At 36.6% G+C, this 23,453-nt stretch overlaps 1 protein-coding gene across 12 annotated transcripts in view; it reads left to right on the plus strand.

The window, feature by feature from the left end:
• Window positions 1-9,846, plus strand: part of ryr2b (ryanodine receptor 2b (cardiac)) — a 123,103-nt gene extending 113,257 nt beyond the window's left edge. For 6 of the 12 annotated variants that reach the window (XM_067368492.1, XM_067368494.1, XM_067368497.1 and 3 more), the window contains 15 exons: window positions 58-122; window positions 1,907-2,042; window positions 2,176-2,262; window positions 2,486-2,674; window positions 3,224-3,354; window positions 3,549-3,591; window positions 5,024-5,160; window positions 5,342-5,408; window positions 5,519-5,665; window positions 5,832-5,966; window positions 6,654-6,810; window positions 7,137-7,201; window positions 7,492-7,592; window positions 8,506-8,557; window positions 8,868-9,846. In XM_067368492.1, coding sequence (XP_067224593.1) covers window positions 58-122; window positions 1,907-2,042; window positions 2,176-2,262; window positions 2,486-2,674; window positions 3,224-3,354; window positions 3,549-3,591; window positions 5,024-5,160; window positions 5,342-5,408; window positions 5,519-5,665; window positions 5,832-5,966; window positions 6,654-6,810; window positions 7,137-7,201; window positions 7,492-7,592; window positions 8,506-8,557; window positions 8,868-8,963 — 1,608 coding nt within the window. In that variant the 3' untranslated portion in view covers window positions 8,964-9,846. Of the gene's footprint in view, window positions 1-57; window positions 123-1,906; window positions 2,043-2,175; window positions 2,263-2,485; window positions 2,675-3,223; window positions 3,355-3,548; window positions 3,592-5,023; window positions 5,161-5,341; window positions 5,409-5,518; window positions 5,666-5,831; window positions 5,967-6,653; window positions 6,811-7,136; window positions 7,202-7,491; window positions 7,593-8,505; window positions 8,558-8,867 lie in introns of those variants that run through there. The other 6 variants (XR_010892570.1, XR_010892573.1, XR_010892572.1 and 3 more) reach the window with 6 other exon arrangements.
• Window positions 9,847-23,453: the final 13,607 nt, after the last annotated feature.

Here is a 23,453-nt window from a genome sequence, read left to right on the forward strand (position 1 = left end):
GTCCCTTTAGTCTGTGTCCATCTATGTCCATTAACTGTATGTCTGATTTGTTAACAGGTTGAAATCTGTGAGGATTTTCAAGAGGTGCAAGAGGAGGAGGACTCAGAGACTGAGAAAGCTTTGTAAGTGCTTCAGACTGGGGAAAGATAAAACCTTTAACAGGGAATACCACTGATTTTCTGCTTTCAGGTGTATCATTACTTTCCCCCACAGGACGCTCAGGGAACATATAAAGAGATTTGAATATTCTCAATTGGACCCTTGAGTATGTATGGTATCCAGTCCCTGAACATTTCAAAGAAAATAGTTGAAAGTTGAGAATTGTTGTTACTCCCACTCCCTGTTACTCCCTGGCATGCTTTCAATCATATTCTCAAAAAAAAAAAAAAAAAAAAAAACTCTCATGAGCCTTTTTGAATCAGTTTTGAAATACTGCCCTATAGAACGCCCCTCAGCATATGGTCTCTGAAGCATGAATGAAACTATTCCAATACTGATTGGTGTTGCGTCATGACATAACAGACAGAAGCTACAAAGGGACGCCGGCACACAGCAGAGTTAGCTTGGTGTGTGCATCCCTGCTCTAGATTGTTGACTGGTGGGGACACATATCAGCTCTGTGTACACTGTTTGGGAGCGCAGCGAGTGTGAGAAACTCCTGCTGTGAGTGCTGCCTTCTTGCCTGGATGTGGTCAATGAGGCCGGCCAGGCACGCACTCCCCAGGGTTTGGGTCCCGCGTCCACTGAAGCAGCATGGCATCTCAGATCCTGGGTTTTGCAGAGAGAGCTGGCAGATGAGATCGAGACTACTGAGGCACATTCTTGGTCATCGACGGCCAGCTCTGATGCTCTATTCCTCTCGTGTGTCCAGCTGCCCTGTGTTCTATTACATTGATTCAGCTTTGCCATCACAGGAGTAAATTATATTTTAAAATATATTAAAATTTATATTATATTGTGGCGACCAGGGCGGGCAAGAGCCGTGAGGGAACGGCACGAGGCCGGTGCGCCTCCCAGGTGATGCTTGACAGTGCCCAGGTCACTTGCGTCACCGGCCTCGTGCCGTTCCCTCACGGCTCTCGCCCGCCCTGGTCGCCACATATATAAATTATATGAAATTATATATTAAATTTAATCTTCGGACTCATCGCATCTGAAATGATGCTATGATCATTCTGAAATTCCAAAGTCGAATCGGTCGAATTCAAGTGTAGACTGTGTTGAAAAGCCGTTTTTTTTTACATTTTTTAAATAGATCCGCAAAGTCAAAATGATGGAGGAGCGCATAGTAGGCCTACTGTAGTGCTGTTGTTTTAGAAATGTGGGGTTTTTTTGCATGTTAGTGATGATATCTTATTCATATTAAAGTTTGCAAAGCCAAGGGGGCCCCATACATTTTTTTTTTTGCATATGGGCCCGGGGCTGACTTGCTACGCCACTGAGCAGACTGATCAGTTTATGACATGAAAGTGATTTGAAAGCATACGGAGTGTCTGTTCTCTAAACTCTCACATGGTACTTTGATGTCATACACCGATCGGTCTGTGCAGTGGCGCTTCAAGTCAAACACACAATAATGAAAACTAAACAAAACAGAAACTAAACATGACCATGACAATTCTTAACCATACTCTGTACGTAGATCAGATTAATAAAATCCCACTATAGTGTGTATAAGAAAGTGCATACTGTACTCTAGATGCAAATAGGTGAATACAAGGTACTCTGTTTTCTTCTGGATTCATTGTGCTATGCTGGCAAAAATAGGTTCTGCACTAAAACATTTACAGTGGTTGTGTGGGCAGAGTGAATGCAGTAAGCTGCTAATATGGCCATCTAAATAATAATGTGCCGTTTGTGAGTGCAATGTGAAACAAGCCTAAGATATTGAATTTAAATTTTGCAGGGATGAGGATAAAAATAAAGGTGAAAAGAAGTCTAAATGGAGAGTTAAAAAGCTTAGCTCTTCAAAACTAGATGAAACTGAAATCGAGGAATCAGCTGTTTGGAATATTATCTGCTCTCAGAAGACCAAACTGCTGGTATGTTTTTTTCTCTGTCTCTGTTGTTTTCCAGCTGCACAATACAAGCACACTGTACTAACAGATGTTTAGCCATGTGGATCTGAAAACCCATATGTGATCTGATGACCTGTAGTATGTCTTTTCTCTGCAGAACTGTTTTGCAAGAAATTTCTACAACATGAGATTGCTGGCTCTTTTCCTTACCTTTGCCATCAATTTTATTCTTCTGTTCTACAAGGTGAGTATTGATTTTCTTGTTAAAACATCAGCTTTAATAATGTTGGTCAAGCTGGTCTGTTTTGATGTGTTTAGGCCACTTGGATTGGGAAACTAGCCAAAATAACTGAATACCAGCTTGCCCAGGTTGTGAGACCAGCTAGACCATTTCAAACCAGCCTTTTCCAGACATGTTTTTCATACCTAAATTTGACCAAAAACATCTAAATAAAATGTTTATTTAGGCTTCATCAACCATTGGTGATGGTGAAAATGTGGAGATTGCTCTTTGTGACGAGAGAACCAAGAGTGCACAGGAAGTTCATTTTGAACTAGAAGAGAACAGTGGCTACATGAAAATGATTCTTCGTATCCTGGCTGTCTTGCACACACTTTTCTCACTCTGCTGTATCATCGGCTACTACTGTCTGAAGGTTACACACACAGACACACACACACACACACACACATAGGTTTTTTGTTTGTTTTGCTATCAAAGTGAGGATATTTGTAACCCACTATATTTCTCTTAGTGAAACTAAGCATATGTCTTTGATGTACTAAATAATGCTCTCAGATGTACAGTGGGTCCAAAGTCTGACACCAGTATTGAAAATGCTTTTATTTTTCACATTATTTTGCACTTGAGCTGCATGAACCTGTTAATCATGTTCTCCAGTATGATTTGAGATTATCCAAAGAGCATCTTGTGTTTCAATGGAAGCAAGAACATCTGACTGTCTGTACAAAGATTAGTGACCTAGAAATGTGAATTATATTTAATTCTTATTCATTTCGGATTATAATTCTACCTTTGTTTTATTTTTTATTTTATTTTATTTTTTATTTTTTCAAATAAAAAAAATATTTGTTCATTTCCAGGTTTAAAAATTCAAATTTTAAAATTAAAACTCAGATTGTTTTATATGGTCACAGGCATATAAAATATCCAAATACCTTTTTCATCATTTGACCCCTGACAGGTTCCTTTAGTAATTTTTAAGCGTGAGAAGGAGCTGGCTCGTAAACTGGAGTTTGACGGACTCTACATTACAGAACAACCTTCTGAAGATGACATTAAAGGCCAGTGGGACAGAATGGTCATCAATACACCGTAAGAGCTGCGTAACTTCCTCATAAAGGCTCACATTATAAGCAATGAATCAATAGCCTTCTATGAATTTCAAATTTGATTGATTGATTGCAGAATTATCAGAATCAGAATCCACTTTTACTGCCAAGTACAACAACATGTGACTCCTACACAGTACAAGTGTTGCACCTGTTTTCATCTGTGCTGTTTTTCAGATCATACCCAAGTAATTATTGGGATAAATTTGTGAAAAGGAAGGTAAGATGAACAAATGAAATATTTTCTCTAAAAGTTGCTTTCGAAAACATTTAAGAACATCATAGTATGACGGTATCTCACAGCTCTAACATTGTGACTTTTATAGTCTTAATTATAAGGTTCAATTTTTAAATTAGTCTCAACCTAAATGGGTTTAATCTTAATCCTAATTTTAATATTAACAAATTTTTACATTTTCTTTTTTTCCTGTTTCATGGTATTTTAAAATGTAAAACTGATGTGAATTCTAAAATGTACTTTCAAAAAAAGTTTTTGACCATTTAAAAATAATATGAAAGTATCTCAACACTCTAACATCTGTGACTCTTAATCCTAATTTTATTATTAAAGGGATAGTTCATCCAAAAATGAAAAAACTGTCATAATTTACTCACCCTTGTGTCTTTACACACCTGTAAGACTTTCATTCATCTTTTGAACACAAATAAAAATATTTTTAATAAAATCTGAGCAAGTTCTGTACTTTACTTTGACAGCTACGCAACTACCACTTTGACACTTCAAAAAGTTAATTTAGAGATTAGAGATTGGGTTAATAAAGGCCCTCTGAAGTGAAGCGATGCGTTTGTGTAAACCATATTTATCAGTTATGAAGTAAAATATCTAGCTTCCGCCAGACCACCTTCCGTATTCAAAAACTTGTTTGGTAATGCTTACTGCGATTATAAAGTTCGGATGCATCAGGATATTTATTAATATTTCTCCCACTGTGTTCATCAGAAAGAAGAAAGTCATATAAAAGCTTGGGGTAATTTTCATTTAAAAAGTGAACTAATCCTTTAACTTAACCCATGTAGTTACCTTACATTACTCAGTACTTTTGTGGTTAAGTAAACTGTAAGTACACTAAAAGTGCACATACTGTAAAATAAAGTGCAATGAGGGTGAGTAATTAATGACTTTTAATTCTTGGGTGAATTAACCATTTAACTACATTGTTGCTCTTTCTTTTAGTAATTTTAATTTTTTTTTTTTCCTGCAGTATTTTAAGAGATTCCTACATTGTGTTGTAGGTGATTGCTGTCACTATGCAGTTGCTAGGGTGTTCTGAGTGGTTTATAGGTGATTATTTGCTGACCCACCTTTCTCTGTGACATTCGGGCTTAAGTCCTTCTTTCAGTGTCAGGGATGCTTACTTTTTTATCATCTGCCATGTGGAAATCGTAAGTCCAGTGGCTTAGAAAAGCAACAGCAGTCCTCTCAACAATAAGACTCATGGATTGAGATATCATTCATTTCTGCAGTATGAACAGTGTTGGATGAATTACGTGCCAAATATAATGCTTGGGTTCAGTACCTCTGATAATAATCCATTCCCTTGATGTGGTACTGTAAGCTGTATTATTTGAGCTGCTGGTTCAAACTGTTTTTCTGTTTTTGATTCATTCTGTTATTGCTTTCCGTGCTGCAGGTGATGGCGAAATATGGAGAGCTGTATGGATCGGCACGTGTCAGTGAGCTTCTAGGTTTAGATAAAGCTGCTCTGGACTTCAGCTCAGAGGCTCATGAGAGGAAGAGACCTGTACAAAAGGGTGCCATCACTGCTCTGTGAGTTACTCTTCTTTTATTTATTATAATAATTTAACCAACTAAACTAGCTTCTGTTTAGTGAAACAGCCCTCATCTTCAGACTGACAATGAAAATTTCACTGAGTGCCAGATGATGGCAGCAGTGTTCATTGTGAATGGCTTAAAGTAAATCAAATAAATCATTCTCATGTTTTCACAGCTTCAGATTAAACACCATTGATGTGAAGTACCAGATATGGAAGCTGGGAGTGGTTTTCACTGACAATGTAAGATCCCTGACTCTTTGAACACTCAAACATGTTATAACTTATAACAGAAGGAATTGGCAATCAGTGAGCCAGATCTAACATGGAATTGTGTTTTGCTTTTCTCTCAGTCGTTCCTTTACCTGGCCTGGTATATGTTTGTGTCAGTCCTGGGTCATTATAACAATTTTTTCTTCGCTGCGCACCTGCTAGACATCGCCATGGGCTTCAAAACACTGCGCACCATACTGTCATCTGTTACACATAATGGCAAACAGGTACTACATTTGTGTGTGTCTTTCTGTGTGTATATACAGTGGCCCCAAAATATGTTTAGACCTTCAAGTTACAACATTCAGGCATTTTTGAGTGTGACACTGTCCACATTTTTGGATCACTGTATATATGTGAAGATGAGATGAAAGGCTGTTGTCTGTGTTTCAGCTGGTTTTGACAGTGGGACTGTTGGCTGTGGTCGTGTATCTGTACACTGTGGTTGCCTTTAACTTCTTCCGCAAGTTTTACAACAAGAGTGAGGACGGTGAACCAGTGGACATGAAATGTGATGATATGCTCACAGTGAGTAGCCCTGTGCCTATCTAGTTTTAAATATTGTCATGGTATTGATGTCAGAAACATGAGAGCATTAACATAAACTATCATTCAAAAGTTTGGGGTTGGTAAGATTTTTAATGTTTTTGCAAGAAGTCTCTTATGCTCACCAAGGTGGCATTTATTTGACAAAAAAACAGTAATATCAGTAATACTGTGAAATATTATAACAATTTGAAACATTTTTCTAAATTAAAATATAATTTATTCCTGTGATGCAAAGCTGAATTTTCAGCATCATTACTCCAGTCTTCAGTGTCACATGTTTCTTCAGAAATCATTCTAATATGCTGATTTGATGCTGAAGAATAATTTCTCATCACTAGTGTTAAAAACAGTTGTGCTGCTTAATAGTTTTGTAGAAACCGTGATACATTTTGTTCAGGAATTTTTGGTAACTGAATTAAAAATATTTATTTAATGCATCCTTGATTAATAAAATTTAGTTCCCATTCAGTGTTCAGCAGCCTAGCACTCATTACACGTATGAAAATGTTAATGCCAATCATAGCAGAATCCATTTAGAGTCCTTAAAGGTTAAAACACCCTGTTTAAATCAGAGAGGTGGTGGAAAATGGTTATATAAAACAAATGTATTACTATTTTGGTGCATGAATAAAGCAAAAAAGTGAATGAACCTGTATGTGTGCTTAGTGTTACATGTTCCACATGTACGTTGGTGTGCGGGCCGGAGGAGGGATTGGAGATGAAATCGAAGACCCGGCTGGTGATGAGTTTGAGTTCTATCGAATCATCTTCGACATCACCTTCTTCTTCTTCGTCATTGTCATCCTCCTAGCCATCATTCAGGGTGAGTTATAGAGAAATTGTGAGAGTCATTTTAGTGAAATGGCAAAAAACTGATATGTGCTCCAAATTTCAATAAGGACAGTGAGCCCAGTGTTTTGATTATTTTGTCCTCTAACTCGAGTCATGCTGAGCAGTGCTGGAAAGCTTCATTAAAAGATCACGCTCTCACATGCTGAGAGGGGTTTATGGGAAGAGATTCGAGGACTGTGTGATGCTAGAGGAGTGTCTGATGCGTGGGGTGAAATAATACTCATGATTCAAATGTTTGGCATAAACCTAATTGTGTTTGTGATTGGTGAATTGCTCTGTTGTCATATCAACTGAAAGGTCTGATAATTGATGCATTTGGCGAGTTGAGAGACCAGCAGGAACAGGTTAAAGAGGACATGGAGGTGAGTTTTCATTCAACTTCAGATTTGACTATTTTAGCACCACGCTACATCGCCTGTTGACTTGGGTTCCAATTAACACTCTGAATTATTATATCAAAAACCAAACATTTCTTTAATTATAAACCAGAGCTACACTGCACTTGTCAGTTAATAATGTATTTCTCTGTTAGTAAATACGTCATTAATCTCTGCCAAACGGTCTTTAGACTAGACATTGAATTTATGTTAATTGATCATCAATAATTAAACAGTGCATGTGGTGTGCCATTAAGTCTGTTTTTCTGCTGCAGACTAAGTGTTTTATCTGTGGCATTGGGAGCGAGTACTTTGACACGGTGCCCCATGGCTTCGAGTCACACACACTGCAAGAACACAACCTGGCCAACTATCTGTGAGTACTAGAGAGCTGAGAAGAAGAACAGAGGTCACTTTTGCCTCATTTGCGTCATGTTTTTCAGTCACAAATTTAAAGGCTGTAAAAGTGGAAAGCTTGTTTCCGTCACTGAATAAAAAAGGTAATTGCGACTTTATATCTCACATTTCTGACTTTTTTGCTTGCAATTGCAAGTTTTTTTCCCAGTTACAAAGTCCAGACAGCAAGATATAAAGTCAGAATTGCTATATAAACTCACAATTGCATGTTATAAAGTCAGAATTGCAAGATATAAACTCACAATTCTCACAAACTTTTTTTCTCAGAATTGCATTATATAAATGTGCAATTGTGAGAAAAAAGTCAGAATTGTAGGGAAGAAAGACAGAGTTGCAAGATATAAATTTGCAATTGTGAGAAAAAAGTCAGAATTGTGAGAAAAAAAGTCAGAATTGCGAGATGTAAACTCGCAATTGTGAGAAAAAAGTCAGAATTGTGAGATAAAAAGTTGCTATTATCTTTTAAATTGTTTTATTCCATGGTGGAAACAAACTTCCATAGTTCTGAGATCAGTATTCTGGTTGAAAATAAGTCTATTGTGCAGCTGGCCAGGGAGACAGAGACAGAGAGCATGTCATATTACAAAAAAGTACTGTGGTGGTGCCACAATGGGTAATGAAATATGATAATGAATGATTAACATATTCTTAAACTTTTGTATTTACATGAATTGCCATGATGTTCTTTAAAATTCATGTTTTAAAGAATACCATTGGTTTTCCAAAGTACTGTATCCAAAAAATATAATATTGTTAATCATGATAATCATGACAATGCCAACAAAGATTAACCTGTTAAAACAGGAGTCTTGTTTCTATTTTTATTTGCTGAAAATGGATAATATTTGTTTTGTGTTTTGTTTGCCCTTTAGGTTCTTTCTGATGTACCTCATCAATAAGGATGTTACAGAACATACTGGACAGGTACAACTTGTATTCTCAAATGCCATGATTCTTTATTGAAAAAAGATATATGGACAGTTTCAGAGTGCTTACTAATAAAGTAATTTGTGAAACCACTGAAAAATCTTTGAGATACACTACCATTCAGAAGTGTGGGGTTTGTAAGATTTTTGAAAGAAGTCTCTTATGCCACCAAGGCTGCATTTTTTTTATTTATTTTTTTTATAAAATACAGTAAAAACAGTACTATTGTGAAATATTGTGATTTTAACAATAGAAAACATTTTAATGTTTTAAAATATTTTGACCGCTGCACTCTGTAACACAACAGGAATCATACGTGTGGAAGATGTTCCAGGAACGCTGCTGGGAGTTCTTTCCTGTTGGAGACTGTTTCCGGAAACAGTATGAGGTTCAACTCAGCTGAAGAATTCCAGTACACTTTCTATAGTTCAGTTGGTAAATACTTATGAAGTATTTCTGGGATGTTCTTCTGATAATAAGAAGCTGGTGTATAACTCAGTACAGTTTTGCATGCTTGTGTGGTTCTTAATATTTTTTCTTCACTACATATTTATTTTTTCAGTTCAATTCACATTTAAAATCCAAACTGATCACACTTGTAACACAGCTAGTTGTTCTTTCAAAGCCTGATCCCATGCTTTCATTTTAGTTGTACATATTTTCATTCTTCATAATCATTGTTTCAAAACACAAGATCATTGTGATATGTAATGAGAATATTTGGTTTAATCACCAAAATACAACAGTATGCTCTTTTATTAGTAACAGCATTATGAAAGGCAGTTACTGTGAATGAAACATTTATATAGATGAAACACTTATTTTGTGTAGTGAAAAGGATACTTTGTGATTTTGTGTATTGTACTAACACAATTGAAAATATGCTGAAATATTTGAAAAAAGTGCGCTTTTGATGATCTGTTGTGATATTAGTACTGAGTTTAGAAAGTTTATCAATTGCTTGTGAAAATTGCACCAAAGCAGTTTAAAAAACTGTAAAGCAGTGATTACATGTTATGATCGTAATGATTACAATATATAGAAAATAGTTTTGGCAGTTTTGTATGCTGATTCAGAGTTTGCATCTGAAGTCCCTGCAGGGGTTGGCATCATTTGAAATCTTCACCTGGATATACACCGGAGCTGGTGTAATCTCTAGATACCTCGCAATGGACTAATTGGTCTTATTTTACTTTTGTTGACTTTAGGTCGATGCTGTACTTTTTGGCCATATTGAGTTCAATTTTATGTAACCTGTCACTTTGTAATAAATGCAAGTAGTTTAAACTAGAATGGTGATTGGCATTTCTTGGAACACAACAGAAACCATATTAATGTTCACAGTTAACCATACTGGAAATATATTTTATATTATGATATTATTATATATAATATGATGATATGATTATTTTTATATTATGACAAGTGTGGTGCTTGCATGCAATGATATATCAAACCCGTAGCATAAAGTGCAGCACCATTAATGCAAGAAAGTTTAAAACTGGTCTTATTTTACCTCTTCCAGGGTTATGTCTGCGTCTGATAGTAATAATTTCTGGATAATCTCACTCCCTCATTTGCACCACAAAAAAAATTATTTTCTTGTAAAAAATATCTAAACATTCTTAAAGTGATATGTTCATTTAAATGAACATTGAACTGAAGACAGTTACTGAAAGTTTATTTTAGTACCTTGTTGAAATCGTAAATCCCCTCACTACTTCATGGTTCACTAATTTATGGTTAAAACATGAAAAACTAATTGCCAAAGACTAATTATGACAGTATGAAGATTATTTTTCGTACAGTGTGATGTCTATAGTTTGAAGTTCACAACCTTCATTTGCTTAAACCTTCTTATTGTTTGCCCATTGTTAACCAATCCTTTTCCATCCCTTTTTCTTTACTTCTTTCTTCATCTACTGTCAGCCTTCTCCCTTTCGTCTCCCTATTTTCAACAGCCACTCCATCATCTGTGGTTCTCATCTCTCTCACTTCATCTGTCTGTCTGTCTGTCTCTCTCCTCCATGTGAGAGGTAGCACTCAGATCCTGAGCGTGAAATGAGATTAAACGGCAGCCCACATCATATGCAGCTGGTCGAGTTGTTGCTGCTGCAGGGCATGATACACTGATCTCTAGCCATTCCAGAGGTGCTGTTAACCCCCACATGAATGTTGCACATGCACAGTCCTGCTGCTGTCAGCCTTATATAAAAAAAAAAGACAAAGGACAGAAGTGATTACCATTATCTGTAATAGAAGGATAGATAAAGATAGAAAAAGCACCGCAATACCTATATATATATATATATATATATATATATATATATATATATATATATATATATATATATATATATATATATATATATATATATATAATCAGTGGCGATTTCTTTAAGACTGCAAGGGAAGCTCGGCTTCCCTTATAATGTCACAAAATTAATGGTCAAATATGTACTATTGTATTAACATTTTATTGACTAAAAATGCGTTAGAAAACGTTCATCTCAAAGACGAGTTCGTTCAGAATCAGTTACATATAGCAGGTCGGCTGACTCGATTTCCTTCTCATACATTCCCGCAGCGTCACAGTGCATTTCCCTATTGAAGCCCAGCGTCCATTGACTTCAATGGGGCTGCTTTGAACGGTTTTTTTAAGCGCTTCGAAACTAGACGGTCATTGGATAAACGCTGCGATTATGTCCCGCCCACGGACGCTCAGCGTCTCTGGGGGTGAATGGGGAGTGGGCTGGCCCGGACTCCGAGCTTCTGCGTGATGATTGGAGGGTCTGTCGAAAGACTGCATCTCCTTTTGACTGACAGCGATTCTGTACTATAAGGAATCACTGAAGCTATTCGCGCTCAGTCCCATCGCGGATTTCTCAAGTTCAGTCGAAATAAAACTGCTGCAACCTATTTCTTTGATATTTGCTTGGCGAAATTGCTTGTTTTTCATCATACATTTCACACAATTATACACCACATTCCTTGTTTCAGTTTTACAGAGTTTAATTTTTTTTTTTTAGATCGTTCATTCATTCATTCCTTCATTCATTCATTCATTCATATAACGTTAGTAGGCTAGGCTAGCGTCGTGGGTGAAACTGCGCACGATGGCAGACGGTGCTAATATTGTCGACCTGATTTTGGCGAAGCCATTTGAAAGTGTTCCTTACGAGGAAAAACTTAGAATTAAACAGCAGGGCAGATCAACACCTAAGATTGATTTAGTGCAAAAGATAGGGAAAAATAACAGGTCTTTTCAGCTCTCCTGGTATGACAAAGTTAGCTGGCTGACTGGAAGTGCTGTGACAAATCAAATGTAGCCTACTGCTGGCCATGCCTCTTGATGAAACCATCTAGGACACTGGTCAAGTCACTTGAAAAGACTCCTAGTTGGTACGACAGGGTCACACAGACCATTTTCTTGAAAAGGAACGTAGGGCAGAATTTACTTTTAAATAAATAGACAATTTTTTGATGTAGGCCGAAAATGAGCTTCCCCTCTCTGACAGACCAGTAGCCGCCACTGATATATATATATATATATATATATATATATATATATATATATATATATATATATATATATATATATATATCTATATATTATATAATTGAAACTATATAAATACCTATTTAAATTACATATTAGTTATTTTATAGGAAACTGTTTAGGATTATGGATTAATTAAGTACTTGTGCTTAAAGTGTATGTTTATAATTTAATGAAACAGAAGATGTGATAGTCTTTTCTTCCCTATTGTGGCCCTGTCCCAAATGGCACTCTAAACACTCACTGTCTTCCTATGAATCCACACTTTCGTGACGTAACGGTGCTTTGGCTACTCGCTTCAGTGCAGGCTCGGCAAAGGTGCGCATCGAGGGCGCATATCGACCGCAAAGGGGGCGCTCATGAGCGCCCCTCTGAAACCTAAAATGACAAATGGGACACTCTACGGTTTCTCGGACTTAATGGACACGCGCACACGGCAGCCATTGTAAAGGCTGTTCTATACTTCTGCGTCGGACCAATGCCATAGCCTTTACGTCGTAGACTATGCGTCGGTTTTCATTTATACTTCTGTGTCGTTGTCTGCGTTGATGTGCAATTACACATGCAGAGAGTAGGCAGTATCCACAGGCATGTTGATGGTGTATCCCACGGTATCAAGGCAAAATCCAAAGAAGAAGCAGCTTGTTGTGGACATTGTCGGAGAAGCAGTGATGGTGGCAAATAGACATCGACTTTTGTTACAGCTTGAGTTGTTAAATATTGAAGTGTAGTTATGTCGTGAGCAGAAATGCGTGAGGAAGTGCGACATTATCACAGTTTTTTTTTTTTTTTTTTTTTTGATCTGAGGGAGGGGTTCTAGCAGACCAATCATAGCTCTTGCAGTCCACATAGAATTGACACATTGTTAAATTTTTGGAGAGATGCACGTCAGGCTACACCATAGGCTATGCGTGCTACACACAGACTATGACGTAGCCACGGCGTAGGTTTGACGCAGAAGTATAAATCAGCTATGAGACTGAAAGTGCATATGAAGTTTGCCATTTGGGACAGGGCCATGCTTATTCAAGTAAAATGGCTTCACGAACAAGAAAAAACGTTGGGTGGGACTTCATTTTGTCCCTCAGGAATTAATTGTTTGGGTGTGGTTTGCTATTGCATGTGAGTAACAGATTGTCCCACCCCTTGCGCCAGTAAACACATCATCAGAAAAGAGATGTCGCAGCAAGAGGGAGGGAAAGTTTTTTTCATTAAAGATTATGAGGGCACACAAATTAAAAAAAATATGATGTGCACATATAGAATTGTCAGTTTTGCCTGCATAATGACTTAAAAAAATAACATATATAGTGAATGATTCATTATTGAAAAGGATGGCCTGTTTGTGTTTGACTGTGATGGCCACCCAGGAATGTACAGGAGTGAAGAGAGTTATTGATGATGGATGGCAGAGTGTAACTTTCACAGCCTATGGTTTGCTCACTTTTGCAGCTCCGACCGCACTGTAGTCTAGAACATGCTGGTGGTTTTAATTGAGAGTAATAGTGGAGAGAAGGATGTGGGCATGTTGAGGAGAACAGACAGAGGAGTTGAACTCTGGATCCATTCTTAAATTTTAATTTTAATGTCCATCTCAGATTCTACCATCATGACCTTTCCCAGATCATCTGAGAATTGCTGAATCCTTTAGGTACTGAATGTCGGGCTGAAAGGTCAATAGATTTGGTCTGGGACTGCTATACTGCAGATAACTGTAATTTATCATGTTAAGGTTTTAACTGATCAGGCACATAATAGATGAGAACAAATCTTTTTTATTATACATGTTTTTACTTTATCATTTAAATGTAGGCCAATATATTTGTCATTGTCTCAGTGCCATCCACAGCACCAGACGTGGTCTCTTAGGCCAATGGAAAGACTTACCCGACTACTCACCTTGGAAACTTACCTGTCTTCAGTCCGTTTTCACATCCTGACAGTACTGCACCGCACGCCAGTCAGCAGCTGCAACAAACAAAGAACTGTGAATGATCAAGCGAAGTGCAAACCTGCTACTTTGAATTCCATGTTTACCATGCTGCTTCATTGTACTAACTTTAAATAAAGACAATGTTGTTTTATCTGAGTCTTTTCCTTATGTTATTGTGACAATATAATTTATATATATATTATTATTATTATTATTATTATTATTATTATTTTAAATATAATTATTTTAATTTTATTTTATTGCCATACATACATTTTTATTAGATGTACTGTGGCCCCAAGAAGCATTTGGACAACCAAAGAAATCAAGAATATATGGCATTGCAAAATATAGCAAAATGTCAAACCAAGTGGCATTTATTCTACAGAAGCACATACACTTTTCAAGCAAAACTTTAATATAAACATAAAATCATAACATAAAAAAATATATTTTAAGTTATAAAACAACAGATTGTTCAAAACCATGTTCTGAATGAATTAAAATGAAATATAATATAATATTAAATATTTTATTTTATTTGTATTAACGTGTTTTATTTCAAGCAACACACATGTTTTTTAATGCATTTAGTTTTAGTTTGAGATAGCTATAATAATCCTGACTGTATTTCAATGTGTCTTGAGCATGTGTTTTATTTTCTGTGCCACAAGCTCTTATGAGAGTTAAGAACTTTAAAAAACATTCAGTTCTCCTTCTTTCTCAAGCAGATGGTGCAGTTCTCCAGCAGAATGAAGAGTCTTCAGTGTTGGGTTCATTATATCAGTGTCAAACTCAAGCACGTCATTACTGCTCCTGACACTCAAGCTGGTTCGCAAACACTTCATAAGCCACTCTGTTCTATGACCTACCATTGAATTGTTTTCGCTTTTTGGTTTATCAAAGCATCAGCATGTGAGCTTGCTTAGGTGCCGAGGGACATGTTGTGTTTGGACTATCAGAACTCATTATGAATTCTTCACATTGGTAAATTTATTACTGAGGGAATTATGAGGTTGACTGAAGTGGTAGTTTATCAATAGATGCTACACATTAAATTAATTACTGTGTGTTTGTGTATTTGCATGTTTGAATATTTGTCAGAAGTAAATCCCAAAGGAGACTCACATCTCGCTTCTCATTTTTTCTCTTTTGTGTCTCTCTCCTGAGTTTTCATTATTCCTCTCAGGATCCATCATCGCAAAAGAATTTCTTAGTCAGTCTGCTGAGCTGACAAGAGAGGATATAAATGGACTGAATACAAACATATAGAACAGGACAGAAAGGAAACAGTAACACATCACAGACTGGCAAACGAGTTTGAGGACAAAATGTCAAGGACATGAACAGTCACATAGAACATAAAAGGGAGAGAAGTTACTCTATTCAGAGGAAACATAAACTTTGTGTTTGTGCATATGATAAACAGCTGAAGAACCATGTCTTTCAAAGCACTTACAGTTTTTTACAATCGCTAGGACACATTTCTCAATACTTAAGTCACTTTTGCAAAACTCTTCACACAGTTCTCCTAACCAACTTTCATCTTGGCACAGCAGTTAATTTCACATTCAAAATGCACTAAATCTACCAAAACACTTCATTCATGTCTCAAATCAACTCATTCTTCCAGAACACTAGCAAAGGTTTTCACCAAGCAAACACACTTTGTCAGTCATAAAACATCGACCTTAAAAACACTAACATCAGTTAGCATTATACAATGTTTTCTTTTTTAAAATTTCTTTATAAAACAAGAATGACACTCTCTACTGCTTATAATTCACCGCAGTACATGTTACATGGTCCATGTTTACATTACAGAACAAAATTATTCCTAAGTTTCCCCTTTTGAATGGATGGTAATGAAACTGAAAAACAAATGCTTGTGTAGGTGTTCAGTTTCATCTAATTCCTCTGATAGTATTTGATTTTTTATATTCAGAATATATTTCATTACAATATTATTATAGAAATGCAGCATATTTCTGCCTTATTCAGTTTTGTATGATGTTATTGTTTTGAACATAAGTTTAACAGTTTTGAAAACAGTATGTAAGCATGTGCAAATTGGCCTGTATGTACAAAGAGTTTTGGCAGTTGTTGTGTCTGAGTGAGAAAATAATTTATGACATTTGAGAGATATAGTCATTGAATGCATTTTGTGCCAAAGCAATGATAATTGATCCTCAGTTTAGCACACATAGACTTCTGTTGTGCTCACTGTGTGAAGAGTTTTGCAAAAGTGACCTAAGTATTGAGAAATGTGTCCTAGCGTCTGTAAAAAACTGTAAATCCACAACCATTATTTTTTGTGCTTTTGTGCATTTCATGTCTGTTGTGTGTTTACAGATAGTGTATAGGAAACTTGGCATTGTCCACTAGGAAGATTTTGTCTCTGACAAATTGCTCATGTTTCTCATTTCTAAATCATTTTGAATGAAAGTGTCTGTTGAGTAAATGTAATTGTATAAATGTTCATAGTAAGGCAGAGTTAGTGGAAGTGTGTGTGTGTGTGTGTGTGTGTGTGTGTGTGTGTGTGTGTGTGTGTGTGTGTGTGTGTGTGTGTGTGTGTGTGTGTGTGTGTGTGTGTGTGTGTGTGTGTGTGTGTGTGTGTGTGTGTGTGTGTGTGCGCGCGCGCGCGCGCGCGTGTGTGTGTATGTGCCCATTGTTGTATTTTTAATGAAAATGAAATACATTTCCCCCCTCAAAATCTCATTACTAAATTGCATTGCACACAAAAAGTTGAAGAAACATTTATTATTGTCATTATGTAGCATGATTCTATATGCTGAATATTAAAGAGATTATTAGTTTTTATTTCATATTTGTTTTTTACAACTTTTATCACTCAAAAGAATCACTCCTAAGGCTCCTTTGTGCTGTTTTGTTTGCTGAAAAAATTTGTATGACTCAAATTCAAGGTGACAACATTACAAAAAGGCTCCTGCGTACCTTAATGACAAATGTCACATCCTTAACCCCTATGGCTTTATGCATTTATTTCTTTATGACATATGTTACTGTATGTTGTACTGAGTTTGTATATAATTCTTGCAGAACAGAAGCTGTTCCTGAAGCTGCTTCTGTGGCTACATGTGCCCTCATGTTTAATATAGCGTCGAAATTGACTTTTCATGCTCTTTTGCTGCTTAATATGGCTCTCTGCACTCTGCTTGGCACTGAAGCGGGGGAATTTAACTGTCACTTTTAGCTTGACAGTTAAATGGCACCACAAGTAGAAGAATGTACAATTTCGATTTAGTCGTTTTGCAGATATCCTTGCTGAAAGAAACATTTAAAAAGTTGATACTGGTAATGGAATGCCAGATGAATTACGGATGAGCTGTGTGGCATCCAAGGTCACATCCGCCTGGCATATTATCACAAAATAAGCATTGAAAAATGAAGCGTTGAATATTACGGACATCTGATGACAAAACACATTATGCAATCCAAGGAGAAGGATGTTGCCTCAACCCTTTCGTTTTTCAAAATAGGCAGAGAGACTTTTGAAGTATGTCCAGACAACCTTCCTGATGAAACTTGTCACCAGATTTCAACAAAGACTGATTCAAACATAAGCCACTACAAAAACACAAAGTGGATTAGGATTCATTGGATTTGGTTAATTGGAAGAGCCACTAAGGTCAGTGATACATGAAGATGAGGTGATTTGATTGGACTTAGACTTAGACTTAGACACTTAGACATTTTTTCAGAATATTTTCTTCTGTGTTCCACAGATGAAAGAAAGACATGCATGTGAGAGTGAGTGTATGATTACAGAATTTTTATTTTTTTTTGATAAACTATGTTCACCAAGGCTAGATTTATTTGATCAAAAGTATAGTAATAAGACTACTGTTGTGAAAATATTATTACAGTTACAATTTTAATATATTTTAAGATGTAATTTATTCCTGTAATGGCATTATTCCTGAAATGAATTTTCAGCAGTCATTACTTCAGTCTTCAGTGTCACATGATCCTTCAGAAATCATTATAATATGCTGAATTAGTGCTTAAAGGGGTGGTTGGTTACTGTTACTGTTAGAGCATAAACAACATCTGCAAAGTTACAGCACTCAAAGTTCAATGCAAAGGGAGATATTTTCTTTTAAAGAATTCTCTGTTTAAGTACTACAACAAATGGCTGGTAGGGACTACAACGAGCTTCTTTCCGGGTTAGTGACATCAATAACCCTAAAATTTACATAAACCCTGCCCTCGAGAACACGCAACAAAGGGGGCGAGGCCATGTTGAGCTGCTTTAGAGAAGAGGAAGAGTTGTTGTAGAATGTTGCTACCATGTTACCACAACCTGTAAGTATGTTTTATTCTTTGTTGATGTGTCTTCTATTAATAGTTTCTATCGTTATTTTTATGTTGTAGCAAGGACGTAAACAAAGGGCGACGCTGTTTAGCTCCACTAGCCAGTTATCTAATTGCTAATTCAAACTTATCCGTCAAACACCTACAAACTTCTTTTTAATCCCACCAGAGATCTTCGAATGTTGCTGTTTGTTGGCAGTTATGTGATCATTGTAAAATATTATTTGATTAGAGCTTTTATGCAGTGTTTACCCACATTTGGCTACAGGCATGCTAAACATGGTTCTGTGTAAACATGTTTCTTTACTGTAGTAAAGCCATGATTAGTCTTCGTAAGTCGGGCTCATAGTTCTGGTGACAGATATTTGGCTATCCTTGTTCTAAAGACAAAACTAACAGTTATACAGTCATAGCGATCACTATAGATCCACAGTCTGTAATCAGATAATGGTAAGGGGCGTGACATTTCTGGACAATGTGCACTCGGTGGTAAGCAAATCAGAACACACTGTTCCAGCTAACCAATCTGAGTCCATTGCGTATTTCTGAGGGAGGGGCTTCATAGAACCAGAACTCAACAGAGTATTTTTAGGAGAACTGTAACAGTGGTGTAGATTAAAGGGAAAATATATGAAAAATAATGCATTTTTTTTTTTTTTAACAAAGCATGAACACATGTTACAGTGCACCCCACAAACACAATCAAGCCTTTGAAAATAGCTGATCAACCACCCCTTTAAGAAATATTTATTTTTATCAATGTTGAAATCAGTTGTGCTGCTTAATCTTTTTGTGGAACATTCTATTCTATTCTATTCTATTCTATTCTATTCTATTCTATTCTATTCTATTATATTCTATTCTATTGAAAAGGCCATGATATGCATCCATTAGTCTTTTCTTCACACACCTGAATGCAGCTCAATGGTTCTTATCAACTAAAGTTGTAAAGCATGCGGCTTGTCGCCCTTCGCACCTTCATGTCAAATAGAGAGTTCCTGATATTACCATTTAGATTACAAACCCTGATGCCAACAGCAGACCAGTTAACACACACCTTCTGTTCGGAACATGCTGTTACCTTATAAATCTGAATTCAGATCATTCACTCTCATAAACTGCTAATGAAATAAAGAAACACTGTAGATTAACACCATAAATTAACCCAAGATAGTCTCTAAAGCAGAGGATTCAGTTTAAAACGTCAAACTTGCAGTTCTCACCCCCAAGTGACTTTAAAAGTGCTGAAATAAGCATTGAAAGAAGAGATTTAGTAACCATTCCTCATGGAAGTTGGCTATTTGTAGCAGCTGGAGTCTCTCCATATTAAAAATCATTTCCAACATTTCTAAACTTTTTAATCTAGATCTTTTAAATCCTTCCCAGATTTTCTGAAACCCACTTTGAAAACTCATGTGAATAGGGCTAATCTTCCTGCCTTAAAAATCAGATGATAAGACATCACATGCTGGAGTGTCAACCGTCCACCTGACCAAACCGTCTCCATATACTCTTGTGGATGAGCCCAGTATGGCAGGAATGCAGAAGCAATGCCAACCTAATGTAGTGCATGAGGATTGTGCCAACACCCACATTCCCTTGTCTCTCTCTTTGTATTTTCTATCCCCATGTCATCCTCAGATACTAGACTGTGCTATTTCTTTCTCATATTTTTCCCCTTTCTACATCTCTGTATCCTAAAAAAAGCTTCCACATCAAATCATTATAACTACACCCTAAAGCAGTGGTCTGTTGAGGGTTACAGGTCTGTTTTGTTCACAGAGCATGGCAATGTGATTTCATTAGAAATCATAGGTATTTGTATATGAAAAAAGTGCACACATACATGTTTTTGATTGGAGTTTATCTTTTGCTCACCAATATTGTGAAATAACTTTTGCATTTTAATAAAATAGGAAAAACTGAATTTTCAGCATCATTACTCCAATCTTCAGTGTCACCTGATCCTTCAGAAATCATTGTGCTATGCTGATTTTGTTGCTTTTATCATCTTTGATGAACATAAAGTTCAAAAGAACACCATTTATTTGAAATGCAAACTTTTTGTAATGATGCAAAAGTAAATATATATATATAAGTAATTATATATAAACATAATTTAATCACTATTTAATCATTTAATGTTTAATTTTTTTGCTGAGATCTTTGCAACTAAAAAATGACAAACACACCATAAAACCTTTGCATTTTGTGGTGATATTAATCAAATTCATGCTTGATTTCAAGCATGTTTTCTTTTGTACAATTAACAATTTCGATACTGCACTGGGTCGCCAGAAGATGCCTGGAATCTGAAGCAAAACTAGCAGAGAACAATTGATTTAAATCATAACATTTTAAAATGTCCAACCATGATGTGCATTTGAAATAGAGATGGTGCAGTGGCCTTGTATGCTGGCTTCAGTTTCTATGGAAAGGGTCATGTGTGAATGTCACTCGAGCTCTAGCAATAAAGAACTAAAGCCTAATCAATAAAACAAGATGCAATCTTTTATGTCAGCAGGATTAAATCGTCGTGGCTGAGCAGGAAACAGTGAGCAAGAGGAGACGTTGTGAGTCTGTTACAAAACAGACAATGATGACGATCACAATCTTGACAATGCTAATGATGATGGGTATTTTCCTGTCTCCTGCTTCTCCTCCATTTCCAAGCTGTTACCACATCATATAATCTTCATATGAGTCATGTTTCTGTAAGTGTGTCAAGTGTTTGTTTTAAGGGACTTAAAGAACATCATTTCTCAGTCTCACGCAGGAGAGAAAGGGATGCCGAAGTACTTCGTAACTTATTTGAAGTGACTCCCAGGAGCTCTGAGGTAGAGCTATAAGAGATACTTAAATGACAGAAGCAAGTGCTTGTGTGTGTGTTCCAATGGCTAAGCTCTATAGTTAGCACTATGCCAAGCAGATAGAGGCCTGAGAGAGGGAGATAAGCAGTCTGAGTGTGAATGCACCGGTCAGAATGGGTCAACTGCACTCCACCTCTTGTTGATTTTCACACTGCTCCAGTGACCTCGGAGGAGAGTATGTTTACTGTGGCCCAGTCTCAATCTCTCTCAAACAGACTCACCGGTGCCCTTCAGCAACTCAGGTGCCAATTTCCAACTGCCAATTTTTTTATTTACCCCTGGCTTATCTACTATTTTTTTGTTACTTTTTCTCTCATAGTTTTTGAAGTTTCAAATTGCTCGCCTTCATATTTGTGTTCAAAAGGGGGTTTTCGCAGCAATGCCACAGAAGAACAGATTTGGGGTTCCCAAAAGAACCTTTCTGGTTCTTAAAGGAACCAGTTTAATAACCCATTTCCACTATAAAGAGCCTTCTGATTAATGAAAAGTTCCAATAGATGTTAAAGGTTCTTCCTGGAGTCATCAATGCCAGTAAATAACCTTTATTTTTAAGAGTGTATAGTAGGTGAAAAACAGTATGTAAAAAGAGTAAAATGTCCAAATTCACAGTATTCATAAAACAGTTGGTCAAAAGTGGATGACTTTATTACTCCGGTGAGATTCTAATGTCTGCATGAAGTGATGCAAATGACATTGGTATGGTAAGTCACATGACAGCATGATGACATGATGACACATGACAATGACAGCATGATGGATGTAGTATGTCCAGATTACATTTATACTAGTCTTGTGTAGCCAGACCTTCAGAAAATCTGGAATCCATAGGAGTTTTCATTGGCCAAGGACCAGCCAAGAGGCCATCTTACTGACATGTAAAGCAACCAATCACAACCAAGAGTCATGTTTTGGGGAGTGAAAATGTAGTCGATGTCTCTACAATAACAGTCAAGCATGTAAAACGGTATATAAAATATAAAGTATTTTACGGACGTATTTTAAAGAATCTATGCCGTGAACTTCACATACTTTTGCTGATAAGCAACAGATGATGACTTTGAAACTCCCAAAGTGTTTCCAATTTTGTGTGTCTTATACATCAGATGATCAGTGGGCTTGGCGTCTGAGGCTGTGACTACATTCTTACTACACACACATTCATACTACACAAAATACATTTTTTTTTAAATGTTCATAAAGTACTTATTCAAAAGAGGTACCTACTCAGTATGTGATTTCGAACGCAGCCCATGACAGTAGCTGACATGAAATAATAAAAACATACCAAAGAAAAAAGTTTATGCTAATAGCGCAACACCAAGAAAGCATGTTCAGACACATTTCAAAATGAAACAACACGTTAAATAAAGTGTACCTCAAAGCTTTTGTTGTACACATACTTGTTTAGTTTAATAATTTTATTCACATATAAACATTGATCAGCAAACATAAACAGCAGCTCAACTGAACCTGTGATGCACGTGTTCAGTTGCGTAGCTGTCTATGGAGGGATAGAAAGCTCTCAGATTTCATCAAAAAGATCTTCATTTGTGTTTCGAAAATGAGCAAAAGTCTTATGGGTTTGGAACGGCATGAGGGTATGTGATTAATGACAGATTTGTCATTTTTGGGGGAACTATCCCTTTAAAGTAGCCTATATTTTAGGCCTAAAATTGTGTCCACTAAAATAATTAACAAATGCATATGTAGTGATATGGACTCAAGTAGTCATGTATGTATTGTTTATCATTAATATTATTAGTTGTCATTTGTTAAATATGGTTCTTGCGTTAAATGTATATGAAATATATTTGTATATAGTAATGTGCAAGGATGCCAACTTGAACATCGCTTAGACCTGTAAACGCTGGCGGATGACGCTAGAGGGTGATCGTGAGCCGCAGGATATAGAGCTTCATTTATATATGAAGAAGCCACTCGGCAGTCACTAATATACAGTTGAAGATAATTAATTCTTATCTCTGTTTATGTGTGTTTACAGGTAAGATGAGTGATGTGGCATCACAGTTTGTGTTCATAAAATGTTTATACGTTAGTTTGATGAATTTGTATATTAAAGCGATAGATTTAGCGATTGATATGCGGCCGGCGGCGCCCGCGCGATGGATTGCGCAATCGCGGCTGAGAGGCGGCCGACCCCGCTGAGCTGGGACATCACGACATAATAATAGTGCT

Source organism: Chanodichthys erythropterus, chromosome 18 (assembly GCF_024489055.1).
Source record: "Chanodichthys erythropterus isolate Z2021 chromosome 18, ASM2448905v1, whole genome shotgun sequence".
Taxonomy (NCBI): domain Eukaryota; kingdom Metazoa; phylum Chordata; class Actinopteri; order Cypriniformes; family Xenocyprididae; genus Chanodichthys; species Chanodichthys erythropterus.